We start from the raw sequence: 24,464 nt of genomic DNA, 5'->3' as shown, positions 1-24,464 counted from the left end.
AAACATTTAAGGCATCTGCATATCTGAAGAAAATCATATTGTTGCGAAATGCCCAGCGACTGCTCGGTAAAATAGCTTCTCCGTAAAGCAGATCAAAAGGAAGCTCCTCCAGCGGAGCAGAGAAAGAAGTATGCCGGGTGAGCAACGTGAATGAGGGTTGTCAGAAGGTGGCAGGGAAAGGCAGTGTTACAAGATTTGGGGAGAAATGGCGATATTTGGTAACAAAATTGATCATATGTCATAGACGGCGTGAGAACTATCTAGAATTCATTTTTAGGTGATTTCTCGGGAGTATTATTGAAGGTAGGTTAGAGTGTACGGAAAGAAAATAGCGTCTTGAGTTCAGAGATTATCTTGAGAGTGAATCGACTGAGTCGGGAGAGGTACTTTAGTGCTTTGCCGTGAAACTGCCTTCACAGTTATAGCCTGAAGTCTGTGTTGCTGATTGTTTCAACGCTTTGTGGAAGTTTTTCGGCGAGTGTAAACCTGTCTTTGGAGCTGCCCTATGTAACAGTACTTACTGGCGAATAAAAAGCGTTTGGATTCTTCATCATGTGTAATCATCAATTACTTAAAATTCACAGACCAGTAGAACACTACAATATCGAATATATTTAGTTAAATGATCTGAATTATATTAGCATGGAAATTTCAAATTATAATCAAGAAAATACTTCTTTCTCATGTTTTGTGCAGTTTTGGAGTTTCGGGAACCAAATCCTCATCAAAGAAGACTCTCAATTATTTTTTACACCGAGATTCCAACATCAGTAAAGGCATTTTTCTAAAATGTTCTCATTTTCTGAATAATGCAATATTAACCATAATCTGGGCTGCTTAGTAGCAAAGAGGTTAAAACCACTGAATATGGGGATTTCCTTTCCGTTTTCTATACCTGTCACAGATTATGTTGATTTCATGCACTATCATGTCTTTGTAATAATGCCAGAGATGCATTTATTTGTATCTCCATAAGTGTACCAAACAAATACAGAGCTTTAAGTTTCATTGCAGACGGTGAAATTAACTTATAAAATCTGAATTTAGTCACTGTATAGTTTGTTAACGTAGTACGTTTAAAATAAAAAAAAAACTGATGTTGGCATCACATGACTTCATTGTATGACCTATTAAATTATGCATATTTTTTGCTGCATTTCATTTAAACATTTTTCCTCTAATTCCATTAAAGATATATTTCTCATTCAATTAATTTAGTTCTCACTTTGCAGAAAAGCAAAATACATAAAAACTCAAAACATCTTCATTAAAAATTGTAGAATGCAGAAAAATATAAAACACCAAATACAGTTAAAACAGTTTAAAAAAAAAATTTTTTTTAAGTACAATTAGAGTTTCTGAGCAAAAATAAGCAACTCGGCCAGCAGAGAAGAAGGCAGATTTTTTTCGATGCACAAAACTCAAAGTTTACTTTTGATCCCACTCGGCAAAAAGACGAAACTGGCAAAAACTGGCTTACTTAACTGCAAAAACTGGTTTAATTCACCATTCTACTGAGTTTCAAATGTAAAAAAATGATGGTTAAGGCTTAACTCGCCCCTTAACTTGTAAATTGCTTATAATTTTATAACTATTGCATGCAGATTAATTAAAGGCATAAAAACCTTAATTGGAACATAAAAAAACACATTATTCAATCACTTTTAAAGCCAAAAATGCACCATTTAGTAACATATACGAATAAAAAACTCAGCTCACCGAGCCGGTTAACAGAGTGGGTATATATATATACTTTTGGTGTGGCCGACTGCAACCAAAAAGGAAAGTGCGCAACTGCATGTTATAGCAGTCCTATTTCCACGTTATGAGGCTACTCGTTTTTCAGATATGCGAGATACATACATACGTATGTACAGACGCCAGGAAAAGTTCCCTTCTGAATCCATTTTAAATCAGTTTCATAATTCGTTTTGGGAAAAAGAGTCCTTTATTGTTTCCTTGCGTACAGATGTCACCCAAAAACATCGTTAAATTGCATTGGATAGCCGTCAAAATGGATATTTTCGTTGCAATACGCAAGCAGATTAATTTGTTTACATTTGAAACAGCAGAATAGTAGATTTGTTGCCAATCTAGAGAAACTAAGCTTCACAACAACAAAGATAACGCCTTCATTTATTATTGCGAATTAAATCATGCTTAATCCTTTCTGGAATGTTTTCGAGGAAATAAGTGTTTAAGTTTTACGTCGTAATTTTAGTATAAAAACCTGGTGGCAGAATGGGAATATATGCGTATATGTATGTGTGTGTGTGTGTGTATGATTGGTGCATCAGATTGGAACGAAAAAAGGAGGTGCACAACTACATGCTATAGCAGTCCTATATACAAAATTTCAACGTTCTACGGCTACTCAATCTTGAGTTATGCGAGATACATACGTGCGTATAGACATTAAGAAAAAAATCTCTTCTGAATGCACTTTAAATCCAATTTACAATCCTTTCTGGTAAAAACAGTCCTTTATTCTGTCAGTACGTACAGACGTCATGCAAATCTTTCAAATGGTTTCGCGAGCGGTTGAAATGGAAATTTTCGTCGAAATAGTATACCCGAAATTTTTTGCGACTACAGTACTTCCTTTATTTCGCACAAGGAAGTAAAAAAGTAAGAAAAAAAGATTTGGGGGAAGGGGAGAAGGAAATTAGTAACTTTGTTTCTTCTGCTCGTCTGATACATTGCTAGACTTGATACTGCATTTGCGCGTTAAAAATTATTTTTGTGAATATACAATCTCTGGAAATATATGTTTTTGTTTGGATAAAGTTAAAAACTACTGTGACATCTTTAGTTTTTACATGGTTTGTGATTATTGCACATTTAAAAGTAATAGCAGGCATTTGATATTCGGTTATTATACGGCATTCGGTTCCTGTATTATGGACTTCTAAAACATATAACAGTAACTTTTAAGGATTTCGGGCAACCATATGGATTTAAAGATCGGCCAGATTTCCTCAGAACCGTTAGAGTAATTATAATAAAATTAAAAGTATAATGATCAAATTTTATTTCTAGGGTAATCTTGTGCTCCTCACCCTTGACATATATGTTCTGCTGCGTATGTGTTAAATTTAACTAACGCAGTGACTGCGAACAGAGGCTTTCACCTTCCTTTGTACCGTATTATTTAGTTCTAAAACTTTCTTCTTCTAGTAGCATAGATAGTGAGGTCGGCAATATTGATTACTACGAGGCACGCGAGTTATTTGCCTTGAAAGGGACACCTTTGCGGAAGACCTTTCTCATTAAACCTGGCTCTCATTCACGTTGCGTTTTTGGGAAAACTATAAAAGCTACCACGTCGTCAGGGATTTTGCTCTCTAGAGAATCAAATGCGAGATAAAAAAGAATTATCTACATTCAACGATTTTATCGGTTTTGAAAGAAGCGAAATTGCATAAGTTATGGACATAATTCGTTTCATGGAACACCAGACCCTGCATAAATAATTTGCATTTAAAATTTAAAAATTAGTTCTAAAATGCTGTATTTGTTATTTGACCTGACGATTACAACGTCATATTTTTAACTGATATCATGCTTGTTTATTAATAATGGTGTTTTGGTTTATTAATATTGTTTTATAACGAGCTATAGAATGAAATCATGTAATTAATATTTATGGAATTTATGCTAAAATTTAGGCTTAGAAACTTTTGTAAATTTTAACGGAACGAAACCTTACACATACTGAATTTATAAACTTATAAAACTTTCTTTTCACAAAATTCATGAAACTTTGCGCTGGAAAAGTTCTTGAAGTTACAGCAGCTGACTTAACAGCTAAAAAAATTTATGTCTGACTCTTCAATGTGCACGACAGCAATTAAACAAATACTAATGTTTGCTGAGAGACCAAACAGAATTTTATTAACATAGTGATTAATTTATTTTTCATTATTTGGATATGGCAAAGCACACGAGGCTCATATGCCTGAGGGAAGGGAGGCCTTCATGGAGGACTTTCTAGAGAAACTAGCCCGTAATCACGTTACACATCGAGAAAATCACGAAAAACATGTAGCCATCCCGATTGAACCCGATCAAACTAGCCGTATTCAGCGTCCTTGACCACTCGACCACTGGTGGGGGCTGTAATGTTTTAGGTGATAGGTTGCAGTAAGCAAGTAAAGGTATATGATTAGATTAGGCTCCTTGGCTTAAGGTTAAATAGCAAGTAAATAAATAAGTTCAGTTGAGCAAGGAATTTAAAATATGTCCGTCTAGCAATCGGGAAGTAAAGAAGTTCGAATACTGGCAAGGTTATTGCATATTTTTCATGTTTTCTGCTTCTACAAACCTAATTTTACTATAAATGATGCTCAAACTAAAAGGATATAGACGAGAAATCATCACCACTAGGACCCCTGCTCCCAAGTCAACTTTTCAGTGGGGAAAATGCAAGGTTTCTTTTCCCTCCTCTCTTTTGTGGTATAGTTTGAAGCACGTCATGTGGGTGGCTCAGAGTTCGAATTCCGGCAAGTCCATTGCTCATTTTTAATTTTTTTCTCCAAATAAACCATTACTTTGGTTTATTTGGAGCATTAAACATTTACTTACAGACTTCATTAACTGTACAAATTGACCAAACTGTTCGGTCATTATTTGCGACGAATGCTAAAAATTGCATAATAAAATAAAATAAGAGATTAGCATTTCTTTTCGCTTTCAATATGTCAAAATTATACTATTTTAAATAATATAAATAGTATCCATAAATTATCTGCATAGAATGAAAAACGTAATTAACTCTTTAAGCCTTTGCAAGCAATTAATGAAATATCTGATTGCTTGTGTATTTTCATTTACTAATCCCTTGAAGCATTGCCAGAATTTATATAGGTTTGGTTTGGTTTCATTTATTATGCAAAGCACACTAGGCTCTCTGTCAGCCTTCATGGAAGACTTTCTATAGGAAACTGACTCATGCACACGTTACACATGGGGAAAACCACAAAAAAGCGCATACAGCCAGTCCATTTGTCTGGATTCGAACCAGATCGAAACGACCAGTGTTCAGCGATTTTACAGCTCGGCCCCTCGTAAGCCAAACTTATATAGGAGTCCTTATAATGAAAATAGTGCTGAAAAAGACTGGTACTTGTTGTGTTGAAAAGACTGGACTGAGGAAAATTGTAATACCAACTGGTCGTGGTCTAACTATGAAACTCACCATCGTTTGATTATTCCTTTTTTCCCCATTAAAAATACTTAATCAATTACAAATAGCTTATGATATTTCTGCCATAACCGAAAAAAAAAACAATGTTGAATAGTATTCAGATTTGCTCGTTATAATCGACAAAAGGAAATGTTATTTTACTTTGCTTTTGAACTCTATATCACTTTGGAAAGAGATGTACCTAGATCCGTAATAGAAAGAACAAAATATGGCCACCATAAATAAATAAATAAATAAGAAAGTTCATAAATCAGTAAATAAATGAGAAGGTAACTCTTATGAAAACAGCAGTTGCAACAGGTGCAGAATGTTGTCATGACGACGCGGAAAAACACATTTCTGACAGTTCGTTCAAATATTTTGATCTTGACACCAATAATTTCAGAGAGTACATGGCTTGAAAGAAATTGGAAAAATATTTATTGATTAGATTTTGCAAGCTTTATTCTGTTTTATTTTTCCAATAACCGTTGCTAGGCATAATTTGAAACAATTTCTGTTTTACTTAGCATGCATCTGTAATCGCATAAACATCGAAAACTGATAAATGACGTACACAAAAAAATTTTAACTAGAATTATTTTTTAAATATATTATTTGTTTTAACAAGAATCTAACAATAACAAGAATGTATTGTTACGAATGTTCTACATGTACAGATAATTTTAGTAAAATTGTATGTGAAATTTTTTTTCTGTATAATCTAAAAGCTGAGAGAGAAACGGTGTTCTGCCGGAAAAATAACAATACAGGAGCGAGTCTACGGAAACGTCGCGGAGAAATAACGTAAGGCGAAAACGTCGTAGTACAAAACATCGTGAGAAAAAAGAAAGCATCATAGTACAAAATATCGTGGTCGAAAATAAAGCAGTTTTAAAAACTTCGCAATTTAAAAACATCGACGTCGAAAATATCGTGGTAAAATATAAAGTACCCACAAATTATGGCATAACGATAGCATTGAACACATGAGTTTTTCAGGATTTAAAAGTAAGTGTATTTTCGCATAATGAGCGCAAGAAGAAAAGAGAGTTATTTTTACTTCTATATTTCATATTTTTGAATGATAACTTTTTGCTGAATAAGTAAGAAGGAGACTTAAGCATTTAAAAACAGAAAATGAAAAGAAAATTAATGCAACTAACAGCACTTAATTTTAAATTTACATAGTTAATTAGAAATGTTATTAATTTTTCATAAATTTTTACTGATAATTTTTCATGAAAAATATATTATCAATCTTCATTAGGTTGCCTCAGTACAAATTACTTAGTCACTAAGTTAATTTATCACATTATTTTCTTTCACATTCTCTGTTACTGTTTTAGTGAAAATTTTGTCTTGTTTTGTTTCTGCTTAAACTGTAGTTAACATTTTCACCCTCTTTCCTTCTTGCGCTACCAAATCATTTTGCGAAAATGCATTTACAACTTTTAAAACCTGAAAAACGTATGTGTGTGATGTTAAAGTCATGCGATGATTTGTAGGTACTTTATTTTTGACCACGATATTTTCGACGATGATGCTTTTAAACTGTGAAGTTTTTGAACCACGATATTTTAGTACCACGACGGTTTAGAACTGCGATGTTTTCTCTTTGCTTTATTTTCTCCCACGATGTTTTACACCCACGACGTTTTTGCCTTGTATTGTTTTCTCCGCGACGTTTTCTTCTACGATGTTTTTGGCTATAATCTCAGATTCTCCGTTGTTTTTGGCTATAATCTCAGATTCTCCGTTCAGCGTTAAGTTCGGTGTATTGATATACCTCTGTGTGAACTTCCTCTTTAGATGCGTTTCGCGTTGTGTTTAACGTTCTTTGAAGTTTAAAGTGTAACTACTCAGTGTACTTTGCGATACTGTGAAGAGCTGTACGACTATTGTTGTGGAAAGTTATCCTGTAAAGTGTTTTTTTGGATAAAGCAAAATTTTATCGAACTAGCATCGGTTCTGTGTGCATTCAATCTATTACGATCCCGTATGCACACAACAATATGAATAATGCCGTTTGTTTTACTCAAGCAGTTTTGTCTTTTTAAATAGCGTCAAAGATTTTATATTTTAATCTCTGTTTTGAAACGTAAAACACTTTTTCAATTTTGATCCAAAAAAGCAGAAAGTAGAATTACAGTTTTGATGTGCCTTTTTAAATCAAGTCTACTTTTTGTACAGAGTTCTGTTTAAAATTACATAAATTTTAATCTTATGTTATACAAGCTTTGTAATGTGATCACTAAGAATGGCAAGTTTTCTTCAAAGAACAATATAACTTGTATCAATAAATAAAAATTTAAAAAAAAAACCTGAAATGGTTTTGATTTTAAAGATCGCCCACAAGGATTTGTTAAGGTTTTTTACTTTCTCGCTAAGCTCGTAGTTTACTTGTCTGCTTCTCTTAACCCATTTCTTTTTGTCTTTTTAGCTTTATTATTAAGAAACATTATCTTCTCACTCATATCTTTATATATCTTCATATACAGTTCAATAGCAAAATTACAAAACTTTTAAAAGCAGACTAGCAGATATATTCAGAATTCCCGATACAATGTTAAGTGTTGACATACATTTTCACATTTTTGTTCAGTCTTTCCTCAGTTTATCATTTCAATATATAGTTTTCTTAGTAAGATGGCTAACAAAATTTTTTTTGGAAAAAAATATTATTAATTTCTTATTTGTTAACCTTATTTATTCAATATTACGTTCTTCAAATTTACGTCACATAAAATTGAATTCAAGAGCAAAATCACAAAATATTTAAAAACAAAATTTGTTTAAAATCTTGATAGATAGTCTGGAACGGTGGAAATAAGAAAGGTTTTATGCCATACAGCGTCGCCACTGCTCGTTTTCAGATCGTTGAGTTTGTTAATCAAAACGTCATCAAAGTTATTAAGTAAATAATAAAACAAATTCGAAAATCAAAATTTGAGCTTCCAGATGCACATGCTCAGGTAGAGGACTACGTTATTCAAAATTTGATGTTCTGGGTGCTGTCTTTTTCTTCACAATGCGAGGAACAAACATGCATACATAATTTTATCAAAAGTCAAATGCATTAAATATTTTTCTGCTGCTTAAAATCTGTTAAAGTGCACTATTGTGGTAATGTCGTTTAATACTGTTGTAATAAGTGTGCGGAGGCACAGCAGTAGCTGCGTCAGCTGAAGACGTTAGGATGTGATTGCACTTTTTAAAGTTGTCAAAACATATATAAATTACAATTAAAAATTTATAACTTTTTATCTTCGTGTTTCAAACCACCCAATAGGGAAAATATGTAACTATTATATATATTTACTTTTTTTAATGTGGTAAACCTCAGCTAATTTATGCACACTTTTTCAGAATGAAGATATTTACTTTATAATGCGTAGTTAGCCTAACCTCTAGATTGCATTTAAGTAATTATCAAATATTCTTAAGGTATTATTTTATTTGAAGTGTTTCAGTGCCGTACATGTCAAGGAATTCCAAAGAAATCGGAAGTGACCAAAGAGTATTTATTCACAATAATAAATAAATAAATGTAAATAAATAATACCTTACTCGTTGAAAGAAATGGTTCTAAGAAATGTTTCAATTACTTCTTAAATAGTAATTGAAATAAATGAATTATTATGCAATATCTGAAAAATAATTAACTAAATAACGAATTTCAGGATTAATTACTAAACTAATTTCAGGATTATTCCTAAAACTGTGAGAAAATTTAACTGAGTAAATAATACCATATTTTGTATATTAAAATAAAGGTAAGCTCTTTAATTTACATAGTTCACAAACGTTCACCATCATTGCTGGTGTTGTCCATCTTTGACAACACCAGCAAAGATGGTGGGTTCGGCAGATAGTTATGTGTCTGTGAGAGGGATTAAATTGTACTTATAGAAAAAAGACAGTGACGATTACTTCTTTCAAGAAGTTAGTTTACCGGCTCAGTACTACACAAAGCATTACCAATTCATCTTAACAAATCTTACTCAAAATTTGCCATGAATGTAGAAATCATCACTTTCAAAATGATAATCATCACTTTTGATTTGTCACTTAAAGTGGATAGGACGCACAGGACAAAGAGATGAAGCGTTAATGCAATGGCCGTTCTCACCTTCAGATTTAATCTCATGTGACTTATGGAGGAAAGGTTCATCAAGACCCTCAGAAGTTAATCATCTTTATAGTTGTGCCTTTATTACCCCCTTTAATGCCGTTATTTTCGGAGCTTTATCACGGAACTTTAGGATCTGGTTGATCGCGATATATTACCACACGTAAATGCGACCAAACGGTTTATCACATAGATGCTTTATATAGCAATGGCAGATACACGGGGCATTTGTGAAATATATGAGAAAAAAAGAAACTTCGTCATGTACGTGAAAGTGCGTGAATCAGCTCATATCCAATTGCATTTTGAAAATAAAATTCTTGTATTTGAAAGCAATGATTGATCGCATCGAGATGATATTTCCGTCGAACCCTCTGGGCGACCAGGGTTTTCGCTAAGGAAGCACACATTTCCCAAAACTACTATGAGAACAAATTATTTTTTTGATTTTGATGTAAAAACTGGTATTTCACACCTGGATTTGTTTTCTTTTGATATATTGCCTTAATTTCGTTGACATATTTTAATATGCACGTATATATACGTTCTTACAGATATCACAATAAATATTCTAGACCGTATATATACGGCCTTGCCGCAAAATAAACTAAATAGACATTCAATTCCCAAAAAGTCTTACAATGAAATTTCATTGCCAAATCATCCAGTATCATTTCTATGCTGTATTTAAAATAATCGAATTAATGCTCCTACTTAAAAAAAATTAATTTATTTACTCAGTTTGATGAAAAAAACAATTTTTAAATGTGGTAAAATGGGGTTTATTAGATGAGTGGAAACACGATTTAAATTTTCAAAATTTTCTTGAGAATCGGGAATCAGAAATATAAAGAATAAAATTATCAGAGATTGAGAACTGAGATTTCTTTGCAAATCTCAAAATTTCTGGAGATACAGTTCCTAAACAGTTTTGGAATACGTGTAATCGTTACATAAGATTCGAATTTAACACTTTTGTTCATTTCTTAAATGTGAAAGCGAAATTAGAATCGAGCATTACCCTTTGATAGTTTAGTAAACATTCGTGAAACGTATTCAACGAAATAATACATTACTTCCGAAAATTATCAGATAACTTCTAGATGTTAAAAGAACATTTTAAAACAATGTTATCACCGTTGCGATTATCAGGAGTTATTTCCTTATAAGGAAAAGGAAGGGTTTGTATTAAAAATATTTCTTCGATATGCTATCAGTTTAACCTGAAAATCTTAAGGTAAGTTGTTTCGAACATTTATCCTTTCACTTACTTCATTTATGTTACTTATCTGTAAATTAAGAGGTAAAGATTTTTCTTCTGTTGGTCATTTGCTAATAATTTCACTTTAATTTTTCTATATTATTATTCTATTTCAAACAAGAAAAAGGGATAACCTAGATTATCTATTAATATTTAAAACTCAGCTTTGATTGGCATTTATCTAATTTATGCATTTCTAAGAAACAGACACTGGTCTTTTATCTTCAGTCTCAAAATCATTCTAGAGTCCATTATCCGAACACTGAAAAGTCGAATGAAGGCATGATACAAGCATATAAACACTAAAAGCATCCTGATGTAATGTAAATATAGTGTTTCCAAGGGAAACCTGCATTCGTTTAATTCTTACAATTGTGGGGTTCCGGCCTTTATCTAACAGCTAAGTGTGTAGGAACCTCGTGAACAGGTAAGCGAATATTTGCTTTAGTTCAGGAACAGATACGTAAAACTCAAGAAGGGTTAATTACCCTTTATTTCTCAAAATAAGAATCGAACAGCCGGCTCCTTCCCAGAGCGTACAGCAAAGCCTCCACTTGGGCTTGAACTCAAAAGTAGTAAGAAATAAAACTTAACTAATGCTTAACTAAAACGATATAGCCAAAGCTATCAAAATTCTAAGTAGTTAACCCCTAAATATCGAATAAACTGGCGGAGCTACCGAGGGCCTGAAATACGGCCGAGTGTAATAATAGCTTGGGCAGAGTGTAGCCAAAGGCAAACGCGCACTAGTCAGAATCTCTGGCTCTCTAACGAAGTCAGTGAAACTTCAACTTAAATACCGCTCTTACGCGTTTGCATTAACCGGAATTCTAAAAACACAGTCTGATAGGAAATTGTAAGCTGAAATTAAGAAGGATAGGAAAGTAGCTTTAACTCAAGATAACTGTTAAAAACTTAGAATAAACTTTACACAATAATAGCGCATTCCTTTGATTAGCCAATTTCACCAAACTTTTGAATAAATTAATAAATTTATTTGTAAAATTGAAGCTTTCATCTTTCAGAAACAAGCAAAAACATTCGAAGTTCTGAGTAACTGAAGTTCCATGACATGTTTCCGAACACGATGCAATAGCTTATATACGAAAGTGAGGAATAATGAACCTGCTATTCGAATCATGCACATGAAAACGGTTTGGTTTCATCTGTTAATCGTTAGATCTTCATTTTATATTGAACATTCCTAATAAAACATTATTGAGTAAAAAAAAAATCGGATACGGACACCACATGACTTCCTGTACGGGATATTAAATATTCTTTTTAGAAAAACAGTAAATTTATATTAAACATCGTTACATATTTATTGTTAGACTAACTACAGATGAAAATTGCTATTATACATGCAGTTAGATTTCGTTATTTGTCGAAAACTAATTGTTTTTTTTTTCATTTGACATTGCAGAAACATGACTATTTTCGTCATTTAAAACACTTCTGTAATTGGAAGTATATGATTACGACCGACGTTTGCGAAAATAAAGACCGAGTAAGGGAATGAGTACAAACATTTTTCATAGTTTGATAAGATAGTACAAGAGATAGTATCACATCCTGAAAATAACTGAAATTTTATAACCAAATGCTCAGTGGATTAACTCAGCCCTATTTAATTCACCTGATTGTGATTTAAATTTGCATAACCATTTAGTCTTAATGAATATTCGCCCCGCAAGTAAGGACAAGCTAGAATATGCAACTTAAAAATTGACTAAACTTAACTGCTAACTGGACAACAAAAATAATATTCATAATATTAATTACTCATTTTCGTAAATTCACACCTTTTTTGTGAAAGTAATGATTACTATTCGCAATTCTACATGCAGAAATGAAATAAATATTGAAATATTGTTAATTAAAATTAAATGAATACGAGAAAAGTAAAATCACGCTAAACAATTGGGATAAGTGGTGGCGTCTGATATTATTTCATTGCTAGTAATATAGTAATATTACTAGAATCACAAAATTGCTATAACCACAAAATCATAATATTAGCATTAAGCAAAGGAACAACTGAAAACATATAACACTAGTAGCCACAGCAGTAGAAAACACGAAAACGCGAAATAACAGTTAAACATAAATTAGGGGAAGATAATAAGGAAATGAAAAGCGAGAGAAAACCGTTAACTATACGAAGTTCGTCTGGTACAGGAAGTTATACAGAATTCATATCTCTTGGCAAATTTCCAAGGCAGAAAGAAAATGGACTTGAATATCTAAGCACGTCGGGTATAAAAACTTCAACATAAATCCCAGTGAGAATAGCTGCAACACAAGGCCTAGTCAAGAATTATGAATTAAAGACACCAAAACCGTATTAAGGGCTTTCTATAAATCAGTTTGATTTGCGAAATTTCAGAGGTTGTTCGTTGCGATCTGTCATGCTGAATCCATTATTAACCACTTTTTGTTTTAGACAATTACTAAGAATTACTTCGAGTTGTAGGATTCTTTTTCATTCCGATTTGTTTCGAAAAAACAGAAATTCTCAGCTGATGTTTTATCCTTCTTGAGCTGTACTTATAATGCTTTTTTTTATTCCTTTGAGTAAAATACTTCAAAATCTCACAGGAAAAATCTCAGATAATTATATAAGTGTTCTTATTACAAATTCATTACATTTTGTTTTTGTTAAATTTTTATTTGGGGTGACGTTGAGAGTTTTGGCGTATAGCTTGAAACTTGGTTCCTTACCCAAGAGCATACGTACTGTAAGTTAAGCATAAACTTCAATGGGTGTTTTCCTTGATCTTAACAAAACCGATGAACAGAGTATGCCAGCCTATGACATGTGAGGAAAAAAATATTTGCGGAAGATGAAAGATTTATAACACGCGATTCACTTAATTGGTATGTCGACAAGTTCTTGGCTGTAACAATTCCATACGATATTTCATATAAATGCTGTATGGGACGTTCAGCTATATTCCTATTTCCATTACGATCTTCGACAGCTCCATCCATGTCAGGATGCCATATATCATATCGCCGCACCACACGAATCCAAATCACGGCTGCTGGCCACATCGACAACCAGGACGTCGGGAGGACACAGACTTCTCACACACCAACATGTTTAAAACTGATTTCCATTATGTTTTCGACATTTTGGCTTGCCAAAGTTTAAATTTTTCAGAGAGATTGAAGCTGCTTAAAAACTTTCAACAGTTGAAAATGGAAGAAAAATGTGTCATTCCTGTTTGTATAATGAAATTTAAGTTTAATTGCCGTATTTAAATGAATCTCCGATTTCTCCATTCATATGACGATAAAAAATATGTATACCTTAAGTAAACAAGAAACAGTTTCTTTTTTTTGGGGGGAGGGAGGCTTGTGCATTTAGATGATAACTCATCATTTTCTTGAAATTTAGTTATCAAAAATTAATGAAATTATTCATAAATTTAATTATCATTTTATTTAAAAGAATATATCAAATTATCCTTTTTATAAAAGGGTTCACTAAACCCTTATTTAACTAAACCTCAAATATTAGCAATTATCTTGTAAAGACATTATGATGCGGGAGATTTGAAAAATGTGCAATGACCTCGTCGGGACTCGAACCACGCACCTCTCGAATACGCGCCGAGTGTGCTGACCACTACACAACGAAGGCGGGAGAAATACCTTATATATACTCCGCCTTTTAAAGGGCGACAGGGGATTCGGGGACCCAGTCGCCAAATCCTGGTGGTGGGGAATCATCATTCACCAATTGTTTTAGTTAGGGCGCCACGGTAGAGACATTGGGTTATTTCGAAGCAGAAGAGATGAAAAATGAGCAAATGTTCTCGCCGAGACTCGAACCACGGACCTCTCGAATACGCGCCGAGTGTGTTGACCACTACACCACTAAGGCTTTGTAAGAAGGCGAGAGAAATACCTTATAATCTAACTAGTTAACAAAACACAAAGTCTCATATTAATCCCTTTAAACTTTTAATTTAAAGTAAAAACCGTAATCAAAATATGTAGTTATTAAGAACACAAAACGTATAAAAATTATGTTATGATTGGTTATGTATTTTTGTAATTTAAGCATTTGGTGCTTTTATAGCAATTTCATCTTCAGTGCAGAAAAACGGAAAATATTTATAAAGTATTAACTAATGAAGACATAGACTAGTTAACTAGATGAAAACTAATGAAATACCCAAAACTAAATGAAATTACTCTCTGTCCACGAGCTATTTCTTTGACTGTTCTCAATGCCCATAGGAATGTAAGCGGTTTGAGAGGAAACTTGGTTTGCGAGTTAGTTTTGTAAAATAAAGAAACTTTTTATTATTTCCAGCCTTAAAATCTTTTTAGTAGAAAATGATATCGTTATTTGAAAACGACACCGGATGTAAAATAAATCTCCAAACAGAAGGTTATAATACATTTTCTTCCTCTTCCAGCATGCCTTCGTGGTGTAACGGTAGCACATTCGGTGCGTGTTGGAGAGGATCCGTGTTCGAGTCCCGGCGAGGGCATTTTTCGTGTCTCCTGCTTCAAACTATCCTAATGACTAGTTAATTTATGTACAAGGTATCGACAAGTTAATTTCTTGACATCAATACCAGTGAAAAGGACTATAGTGAAATGTACAATGGTTCTTTAAAAATTCCAATTCAGTTTGCTTCTACATATTCCATGTAAGAAAGAGTGTTCACCACTAACTCAATAAAAACAAAGTACTGAAATCGATGTCATGCATATGCCGATTTCAAGCTTACCAACATGTATCCAAACATATCTGTGCAAGAATCGGTAGACTCATCATTAATGTATTCTCATTAATGTAATTTTTAAATGACAGAATAAAAGATTATCCAAACTCTAATAGCCTCGAATAACTAAAAATAATAATAACTTTCCTTCTAATAACTTAATTGATAAGATACCAATATAAAACTAAATTAATTTTATTTAAAGTCTTGTAGTAATGTACACTAAAAAATTGTTTTCTAAGGGGGCGAGAGTAAGGTAGTTCGCAGAACATTCTAATTCATCAAATGGTTTTCCCTTAGGCCACATTAGGTTTTACAAATATTTTTTTATTGTTGTTGTTTTTGTTTTTGCTTAACTATTTATTGCAAATGTGCTTTGAAGTTAAATATATTTCTGAAGGATCACCTACTAAGGCAACAATGACATTTTCACTACAAAATATTTCATAAATATCCAAATAAAAGCAAATTTAGTAGTAGGAAAGTGCCGGTTCAGCGCCAGGAGGCGGTTATCGGTGCAAGCTCGCAGGCGGATTGGAAAGGTGGAGTACGCGAAGGCGCAGCAGATGAGAGGGAGTATTTCAGGATTCTTCATATAACTGATAAGATGACCTCACACTTTGATAAGAGATTATTGATTTTCCCAAGATTTTTGTTAAACAGTTTTTAGCTTTTGTATTTTTTTTTCGTGTTCCCACTATTTATTACGTACATGATGATTATTTCATAGATACTCTTTACAGCGCTTATTTTCGAATTTAACGATTGATTCAGAAGGCCTTAATTTTAGATGTAAATTTCTATTATATTTCCATATATTTTTAAGACATTTATTTTTCTATATACTCTGAATTTTCCTTTATTTCTTAAATCTTCTGTTCATAACGCCAGACTTACTTTCCGTAATTTTAACTACATGACTCATTTTAAGTATTAAATTTATTATACCCATAATTATTTTCATGCTTTTTAACCAATACTCTTAACTTACTTCTTATATTTTATGAGCATAATTATTCAGATTTCCCTTTCTATTTATTAAATTATTCAACGTTAGATGCAATTTTTAACTTTTTTGCTCTTTTTAAGATTAGTGATCTTTAACATATTCTGTATTTCATATATTTTCTTATCATACAGATAAACTTTACTTAATTTTAGATGTAACATTTTTAGCTTGTTTTATACATTTTTACCTTCATAATATTTAATATACTCTAATTTTTAACCAATTTATATTTTCACACTATATAAATGACTTTTACTTGATTTCTTTCATACATTTTAACCTTCATAATTTCCAATATAATCTTAATTTTAACACAATTCGTATATTTTCCTACGATATACCTAGCTTTTATTTAATTTTAGATTTAAATTTTAACTCCTTTTCTACTTTTTAACGTTTTTAGTTTCAAACATAGTCTGAATTTTTAACCAATTTACTAGATTTTCACACTATGTACATAACTTTCATTTAATTTTTAACTACTTTCTTACGTTTTAACCTTCTTTATTTCAAACATATCCTTCATCTTAGCTTAATTCCTCTATTTTCTGATCATATATATGAACTTTATTTAATTTTAGATGATATTTCTAACATTTTTCGTACATTTTAAACATTCATAATTTTTAAAGTACTCTATTTATTACATTTACCTACCATATACCTAACTTTTATTTAATTTTAGATGTAAATTTTAACTTCTTTTATATTTTTTAATATTTTTAGTTTTCAACATACTCTGAATTTAACTAATTTGCTATATTTTCACATTATATACATGACTCATTTAATTTTTAACTACGTTTTAACCTTCGTATATTCAAACAGGCTCTTAAGTGTAGCTTAAATACTCGGTTTTCTTACCATATATATGGGCTTTATTTAATTTTAGATGCTATTTTTAACTTGTTCCGTACATTTCAAACCTTGGTAAATTTTAAAGTACTCTAATTTTGAACTAGTCTATAACATTTTCCTACCGTATACATCAACTTTAATTAATTTTAGATGTAATTTTTATACTTTTCTGACACCTTTTCTTTCTAGTTCCCAACATACTCTTTTTTATAATTTTCGACTGTAATCACGCTTTAGATTTTACTATTTCAGCTAAATTTACATGTTTAAATGTCTTAAACATAGAGATAGTTTTCTATTAAGCATTTTATTTTACAACCGATAACTATTACTTATATATAATGCATTGAATAGCCCTACTTAGTCTACATTTTATAATACTATTTTAATTTGGCAATTCTACAATTTATCATCCTGCAGTATTCTTACGACGACTGTACTATTTTACTTCATTATTAACTTCATTCAAATTTTCAAACTTTAACATTTCCTGCATATTCTGATTATTTCCTTAAAGTTTTTACATCATTTTTATCTGAATGCATGCTTTTAAGCTCTTCGGTGTTACCAACTGTTTGAATCTCGATTCTCATTAACTTAGTTTGATAGATTCTGCATTTTTGGAACGAATTCACTACTTTCATGCGTAATTTTAGAGCCATATTCAATGTTTCATGTACACATACAGAAATCTTTCATATTGTTTTGGACGTTTCATAGCTTTTAATTCGGTATTTTTTGCTAATTCACTGCATTCATACCATCATTTTAAGACTTTAAATGTCCCGACTATGCAAATTTTCACTTCATCACCTTTTTTCTGCACCAGGTACTGGTATTTCTACCTTCATGGGGAACTTTCAAGCGAAATTAGCGATTATTTACGTTACATGTATAAAAGAAATTCCTAAGATAAACATTTTCACTATCGAATTAGATGTGAATGACCATTAATTTTACTCAATGGTTATCATTTCACTTCTTGAAATTATGTTTAATAGATATAATTTTATTTCTAGTGCATAATGTTAACACATTTCTTCGAACCTAGTTCAGTTCCAACTAAATGTCCCTAGATAATTGCATATATAGTCTATTTTTTAATTTCTTAGACTAAAATTTTATTTCGTGAGTGTCAGTTTTCATTAATTTATTTACCAATATATTCTCTTGTCAAATCATGGAAAACACTACCATACCTTTACACAATATATATCATTACCAATATACATATAGTTACAGAAAGAACCAAAGAAAGAAAGAGTAAGAGACACTTCACCCAAATCTCAGCTATATTTTCGAATATTTTAACGTTTCCATATCGAATACAGAAATTTCTTCTTAAAATACTCATTATATCAGTTAAATATTTCTTACTAATATTTATTTAATGAGGAATAACCCCTTTTCAATAAAAAATTACACCCAAATAATTATTCCATTTTCCTACAATTGTACATATAAATTTGCATTATAGAAACCTTCCATGCATTTTCGAGAACTGTAAGTTAACTAATGTTTCTACATATTACCTTTTCCAAGAGAAAAACTCTAAAAGCTATCAAAATCATATCACCTTTTCCTGCAGTATTTCGTCAGTGCAGAATAACTATCTTAGAACTATTTTCTTAATTTTAAGAACTAAATACAAAACAAGCAGGTTCCACTATAGAATATTTACAGTTTTATCCAAAATAAGGATAGAACCTTTACCAAATTTAAGCTTTTTTACTCAGAATTCCAACAAATTTTAGAAAATGTGCTATAGAAAGCAACTTATTTACCTAAAAATGAGTCTTAACAGATTCTTATCGGCTTCAGATTTACTATCAGTTGGAAAAACCTGAAGTTCACTTTATCTAGCCTTGTCACTATACACATAAAAATCAGAAATCGTTGTGTAGTACAATCAGCGCTGTAGATAATTTTGTGCTGATTTAACTTTCCATTAGGATTTTTAAATGATAAACATATTTATGCTTCATAGTATTAGATTACTCACAAACATTATTGGGGGAAAATGCAATTAAATATCCAAGACCCATATACTCACTAAGAAAGTCCCACTCATTAGGAATAGTAAAACCTTATGCATATTTTCATGAAATGTGAAATCTTGTAAAGGATTACTATAAAACCTGAGTAACAAATTATTTCCTATAAGCAATATACGGTTAAAAAGAGTATTCCTATGGTAACTTATCAACCCTTAAGAAGTAAGAGGAAGGTAATGAAAAAATGGTTTTAGGAATTTTCCTTCATTTTCTAAATCTGCCCGTTTATATGAAAGAGAAAATTTAGTGAAACTTCCACTTTTTTCCTATGAAGGCATACCCATATCCCCTAACAGATGAAAACCGGAGCATTACATTTTTCCATAGATTCAGCTTAACACTTACTTTCATCGGAAAAAGAAAATGATTTTATTTAAAATCTAGGATATCTTTTACTATTACACCCTGAAACAATATCGATCTATATTTATCATTCGGTGGTTTTGTTTCAAACCAAATTTTGATATTTTTTAATCATACATGCAACGATTTTCATCTCCGAGTTAAAACTTATACGTTTGCAACAGATATTTTAGTGGTTTTCATACTCATACTGTGTCAAAGACTGCTAGTTTTAACTATTTTAATTTATATTATTGGAAAATACAGTGATTATTTTCAGAAAACTTCATTTCAGAACCATATTTTAATACTCTGAAACTTTTGAAAAAAAAAACACTTTCTACTATAATGACAACCAGATATTACATTATTTTTTACAAAAACATGAAAATTTTTCCTAATTCCTCTTCTATATATACTAATAAATTCTGCTGTAGGAAGAAGATTCAATTCTTATTATTACTCTATACACTATTTTCAAAGAAAACAGACACTCTAGATGATAACATAGCATCATATCATCCATATATTTTTAAAAATTTAAAACATCTTCAGTAAGGCAAATTATCTACAGAGTTTTCAAATACGGATATATTTCTGAAAGAAACTGCCTAACATACCGCTCTTTTACTTCTAAACCATTTGAATAAAACCAACCAATTAATAAAATAGTTGAATTTTCAATATAGTACAGCTAATTAATTGATGAAATGCCAAATTTTGAAAATAATAAGAGTAAAAACATCAATATTTCAGAAATTAGGAAGATATCTTCAATAATGAGAGTGAACATATACTGAACTTCATGCTAGCTTTTTATCATTTCGAACCAAACATTTCACTTTTTCGTAGATTCTAAGAACATAGTCTAATCGTTTTCATAGAATATATATCCTTTCACATTAAGTAGAGAGTGCCATACTAGTTTAATTTCAGATGCTTACTGAATGACTCTAAAACGTTCAAGAAAACAAAATCAAATATTTTTCATCTTTCATGAAAATTTGTGAATAATAATTATATCTCATAAGAGTTTGAAGACTTAGTGCGATGAAACAGTATCAAAAATAGAAAACATTCCCATTGAAAATTTTAGATATTCTTATATAAAATTATATTCGAAGATATATCACTTCAGTCGAACTTGAAAACCAACCAGATGTATCACATGTATCACATGATTTGATACATTTCTGGTAGTTTTTCCGAAAATAAAAGTTTCTATTTTGCATAAGCAAACTATTACAACGAATCAATGACATTTTATACCCATATTATTAGCAATTTTTACTGCACAATACTATTTTAAGTGCCATATTCGAAGCTGAACACCCATACATTTCACATAACACTACAGTTACAGCAACTAGAACTAGAAGAATGCTGGTTAATCTATATCAAATTCAGAACGTAGAATACAACGCTCAAGGATCCACTTAAAGAATACATTAAACCGTTCAAAAAATTAATCACATTTTATATAATTCTATGCATATTTCACATATTAAGCACATTTCACGTTTTTAGAAATGTAGTATCACGTTTTCCAAGACGATGATTCCAAGATCCAACCTTATGAAAATGATTCATCTAAGGTAAGATGGGGTAGTTTTATTATCTTAAATTCGTAAACGCGTGATTAGGAAAGTGACAGCCTGTTAAACTACCACTACCAGGATATGTACATATCCTAGTTTAACAAGGCCTCACTTCCCTAGTCGCTTGTTTAATCTTCACTTCCCTAATCGCTCACTTCCCTAATCGCATTTGGTAACACTGAAGAGCTTAAAAGCATGCATTCAGATAAAAATGATGTAAAAACTTTAAGGAAACAATCAGAATATGCAGGAAATGTTAAAGTTTCAAAATTTGAATAAAGTTAATAATGACGTAAAATAGTACAGTCGTGGTAAGAATACTGCAGGATGATAAATTGTAGAATTGGCAAATTAAAATAGTATTATAAAATGTAGACTAAGTAAGGGATATTCAGTGCATTGGATATAAATAATAGTTATCAGTTGTAAAATAAAATGCTTAATTGTAAACTATCTCTATGTTTCAGACATTTAAATATGTAAATTTAGCTGAAATAGTAAAATCTAAAGCGTGATTACAGTCGAAAATTATAAAAAAGAGTTAAAATGTAGAGTATGTTGGGAACTAGAAAGAAAAAGTGTCAGAAAAGTATAAAAATTACATCTAAAATTAATTAAAGTTGATGTAAACGGTAGGAAAATGTTATAGACAAGTTCAAAATTAGAGTACTTTAAAAATTACCAAGGTTTGAAATGTACGGAACAAGTTAAAAAAATAGCATCTAAAATTAAATAAAGCCCATATATATGGTAAGAAAACCGAGTATTTAAGCTATACTTAAGAGCCTGTTTGAATATACGAAGGTTAAAACGTAGTTAAAAATTAAATGAGTCATGTATGAGTCATGTGAAATATATAGTCATTAATGATTCATGTGAAAATATAGCAAATTAGTTAAATTTAGAGTATGTTGGAAACTAAAAATATTAAAAAATATAAAAGAAGTTAAAATTTACATCTCAAATTAAATAAAAGTTAGGTATATGGTAGGAAAATATAATAAATAGAGTACTTTAAAAATTATGAATGTTTAAAATGTACGAAACACGTTAGAAATATCATCTAAAATTAAATAAAGTTCATATATATGATTAGAAAATAGAGGAATTAAGCTACAGTGAAGGATATGTTTGAAATTACGAAGGTTAAAACGTAAGAAAGTAGTTAAAAATTAAATGAAAGTTATGTACATAGTGTGAAAATCTAGCAAATTGGTTAAAAATTCAGAGTATGTTTGAAACTAAAAACGTTAAAAAGTAGAAAAGGAGTTAAAATTTAAATCTAAAGTTAAATAAAAACTAGGTATATCGTAGGAAAATATACGAATTGTGTTAAAATTAAGATTATATTGGAAATTATGAAGGTTAAAATGTATGAAAGAAATCAAGTAAAAGTCATTTATATAGTGTGAAAATATAAATTGGTTAAAAATTAGAGTATTTTAAATATTATGAAGGTTAAAATGTATAAAACAAGCTAAAAATGTTACATATAAATTAAGTAAAGTTTATCTGTATGATAGGAAAATATATGAAATACAGAATATGTTAAAGATCACTAATCTTAAAAAGAGCAAAAAAGTTAAAAATTGCATCTAACGTTGAATAATTTAATAAATAGAAAGGAAAATCTGAATAATTATGCTCATAAAATATAAGAAGTAAGTTAAGAGTATTGGTTAAAAAGCATGAAAATAATTATGGGTAGAATAAATTTAATACTTAAAATGAGTCATGTAGTTAAAATTACGGAAAGTAAGTCTGGTATTATGAACAGAAGATTTAAGAAATAAAGGAAAATTCAGAGTATATAGAGAATTAAATGTCTTAAAAATATATGGAAATATAATAAAAATTTACATGTAAAATTAAGGCCTTCTGAATCAATCGTTAAATTCGAAAATAAGCGCTGTTAAGGGTACCTAGGAAATAATCATCATATACGTAATAAATAGTGGGAACACGAAGAAAAATTACAAAGTTTAAAACCTGATTAACAAAAACCATGGGAAAATCAATAATCTCTTATCAAAGTGTGAGATCATCTTATCAGTTATATGAAGAATCCTGAAACACTCCCTCTCATCTGCTACGCCTCCGCGTACTTCACCTCCCCAATACGCCTGCGAGTTTGCACCGCTCACCGCCTCCTGGCACTGAACCGGCACTTTTCTACTACTAAAGTTTAATAAATTCCAATAATATTATAAGGTATTTTCTCCGCCTTCTTAGCATGCCTTCGTGGTGTAATGGTCTGCACATCTGGTGCGTATTCGAGAGGTCCGAGACTCGAGTCCAGGCGAAGGCATCGCCCATTTTTCCCGTCTCCCGCATCGAAATAACCTAATGACTCTACAGTGGCCCCCGAACTAAAAACGGTGGTGGTTGATGATTCCCCACTACCAGGATTTAACGACTAGGGTCCCCTAATCCCTAGTCGCCCTTTAAAAAAGTAAGTATATAAGGTATTTCTCCAGCCTTCTTAGCATGCCTTCGTGATGTAATGATCAGCACACTCGGCGCGTATTCGAGAGGTCTGAGATTCGAGTCCCGGCGAGGTAACTGCACATTTTTCATGTCTTCTGCTTCGAAATAACCTAATGTCTCTACAATATAAAATATTATTTATTATATATAGTGCAAGTTAATTATATAGTATATTTAATAGGTAATCGAATATATAAACAAACATTCTTTTTTAATTTCAAGAAACTAACGCGAAAAGATTTGCTTGGGTGCATTCAACCCGGAAATTTTTAATTCTTGGACAAAATATTGGAAAGAATACCCTTTGAAGAGTATGCTTTCAAAGCGAAACCTTTATAAATTTTTATTAAGAAATCTGCTGATATTTAAAATTTAATAGTTAATTATTTGATAAACTTTGTATAAATTAGTGCTCTTATGGAGTACAGGAAAACTGCCACTGTGAATATTCTTTAATAGTTATGTATTACTGAAATGGCAGTTATTTAAATTAATAAATAAAAGCTTCAGTTAAAATGCAATTAAAAAATTAAGTAAATTTAGTGACATATCTTGCTTTTCTTTCAGAAATTTGAGAAAAAATGTTGAATTTAATTCTTCTAATATTATTTACAACGTTCTGGGCAAGCAGTGATGCATGTAAGTTTCATTTTTATGGTATTATTTTTGCACAAAATTCAAATAATGCTCTGTAACTGTTGTTTTTCCTTTGAAATGCAACGTCTTATTTCTGCTAATATTGCAAATGTAATTTTATACAATTTTCCAGAATTTAATTCAGAAGTCAAGCAAC

General features: G+C 31.0%; 1 protein-coding gene across 5 annotated transcripts in view; it reads left to right on the top strand.

The window, feature by feature from the left end:
* Positions 1-10,504: 10,504 nt before the first annotated feature.
* The window catches only part of LOC118203848 (peptidoglycan-recognition protein 1-like), a 109,356-nt gene continuing 95,396 nt past the window's right edge, over positions 10,505-24,464 (top strand). The window contains exons 1-2 of one of the 5 annotated variants that reach the window (XM_085806641.1): positions 10,505-10,554; positions 24,239-24,310. In XM_085806641.1, coding sequence (XP_085662767.1) covers positions 24,253-24,310 — 58 coding nt within the window. In that variant the 5' untranslated portion in view covers positions 10,505-10,554; positions 24,239-24,252. The remainder of the gene's footprint in view (positions 10,555-24,238; positions 24,311-24,464) is intronic. The other 4 variants (XM_085806643.1, XM_085806644.1, XM_085806645.1 and 1 more) reach the window with 4 other exon arrangements.

Source organism: Stegodyphus dumicola, chromosome 12 (genome assembly GCF_044657685.1).
Source record: "Stegodyphus dumicola isolate Sdum_Otavi_A_Nest chromosome 12, ASM4465768v1".
Classification (NCBI taxonomy): Eukaryota; Metazoa; Arthropoda; class Arachnida; order Araneae; family Eresidae; genus Stegodyphus; species Stegodyphus dumicola.
Note: the sequence above shows the minus strand (reverse complement) of the source record. Positions and strands in the feature narration are given on the sequence as shown.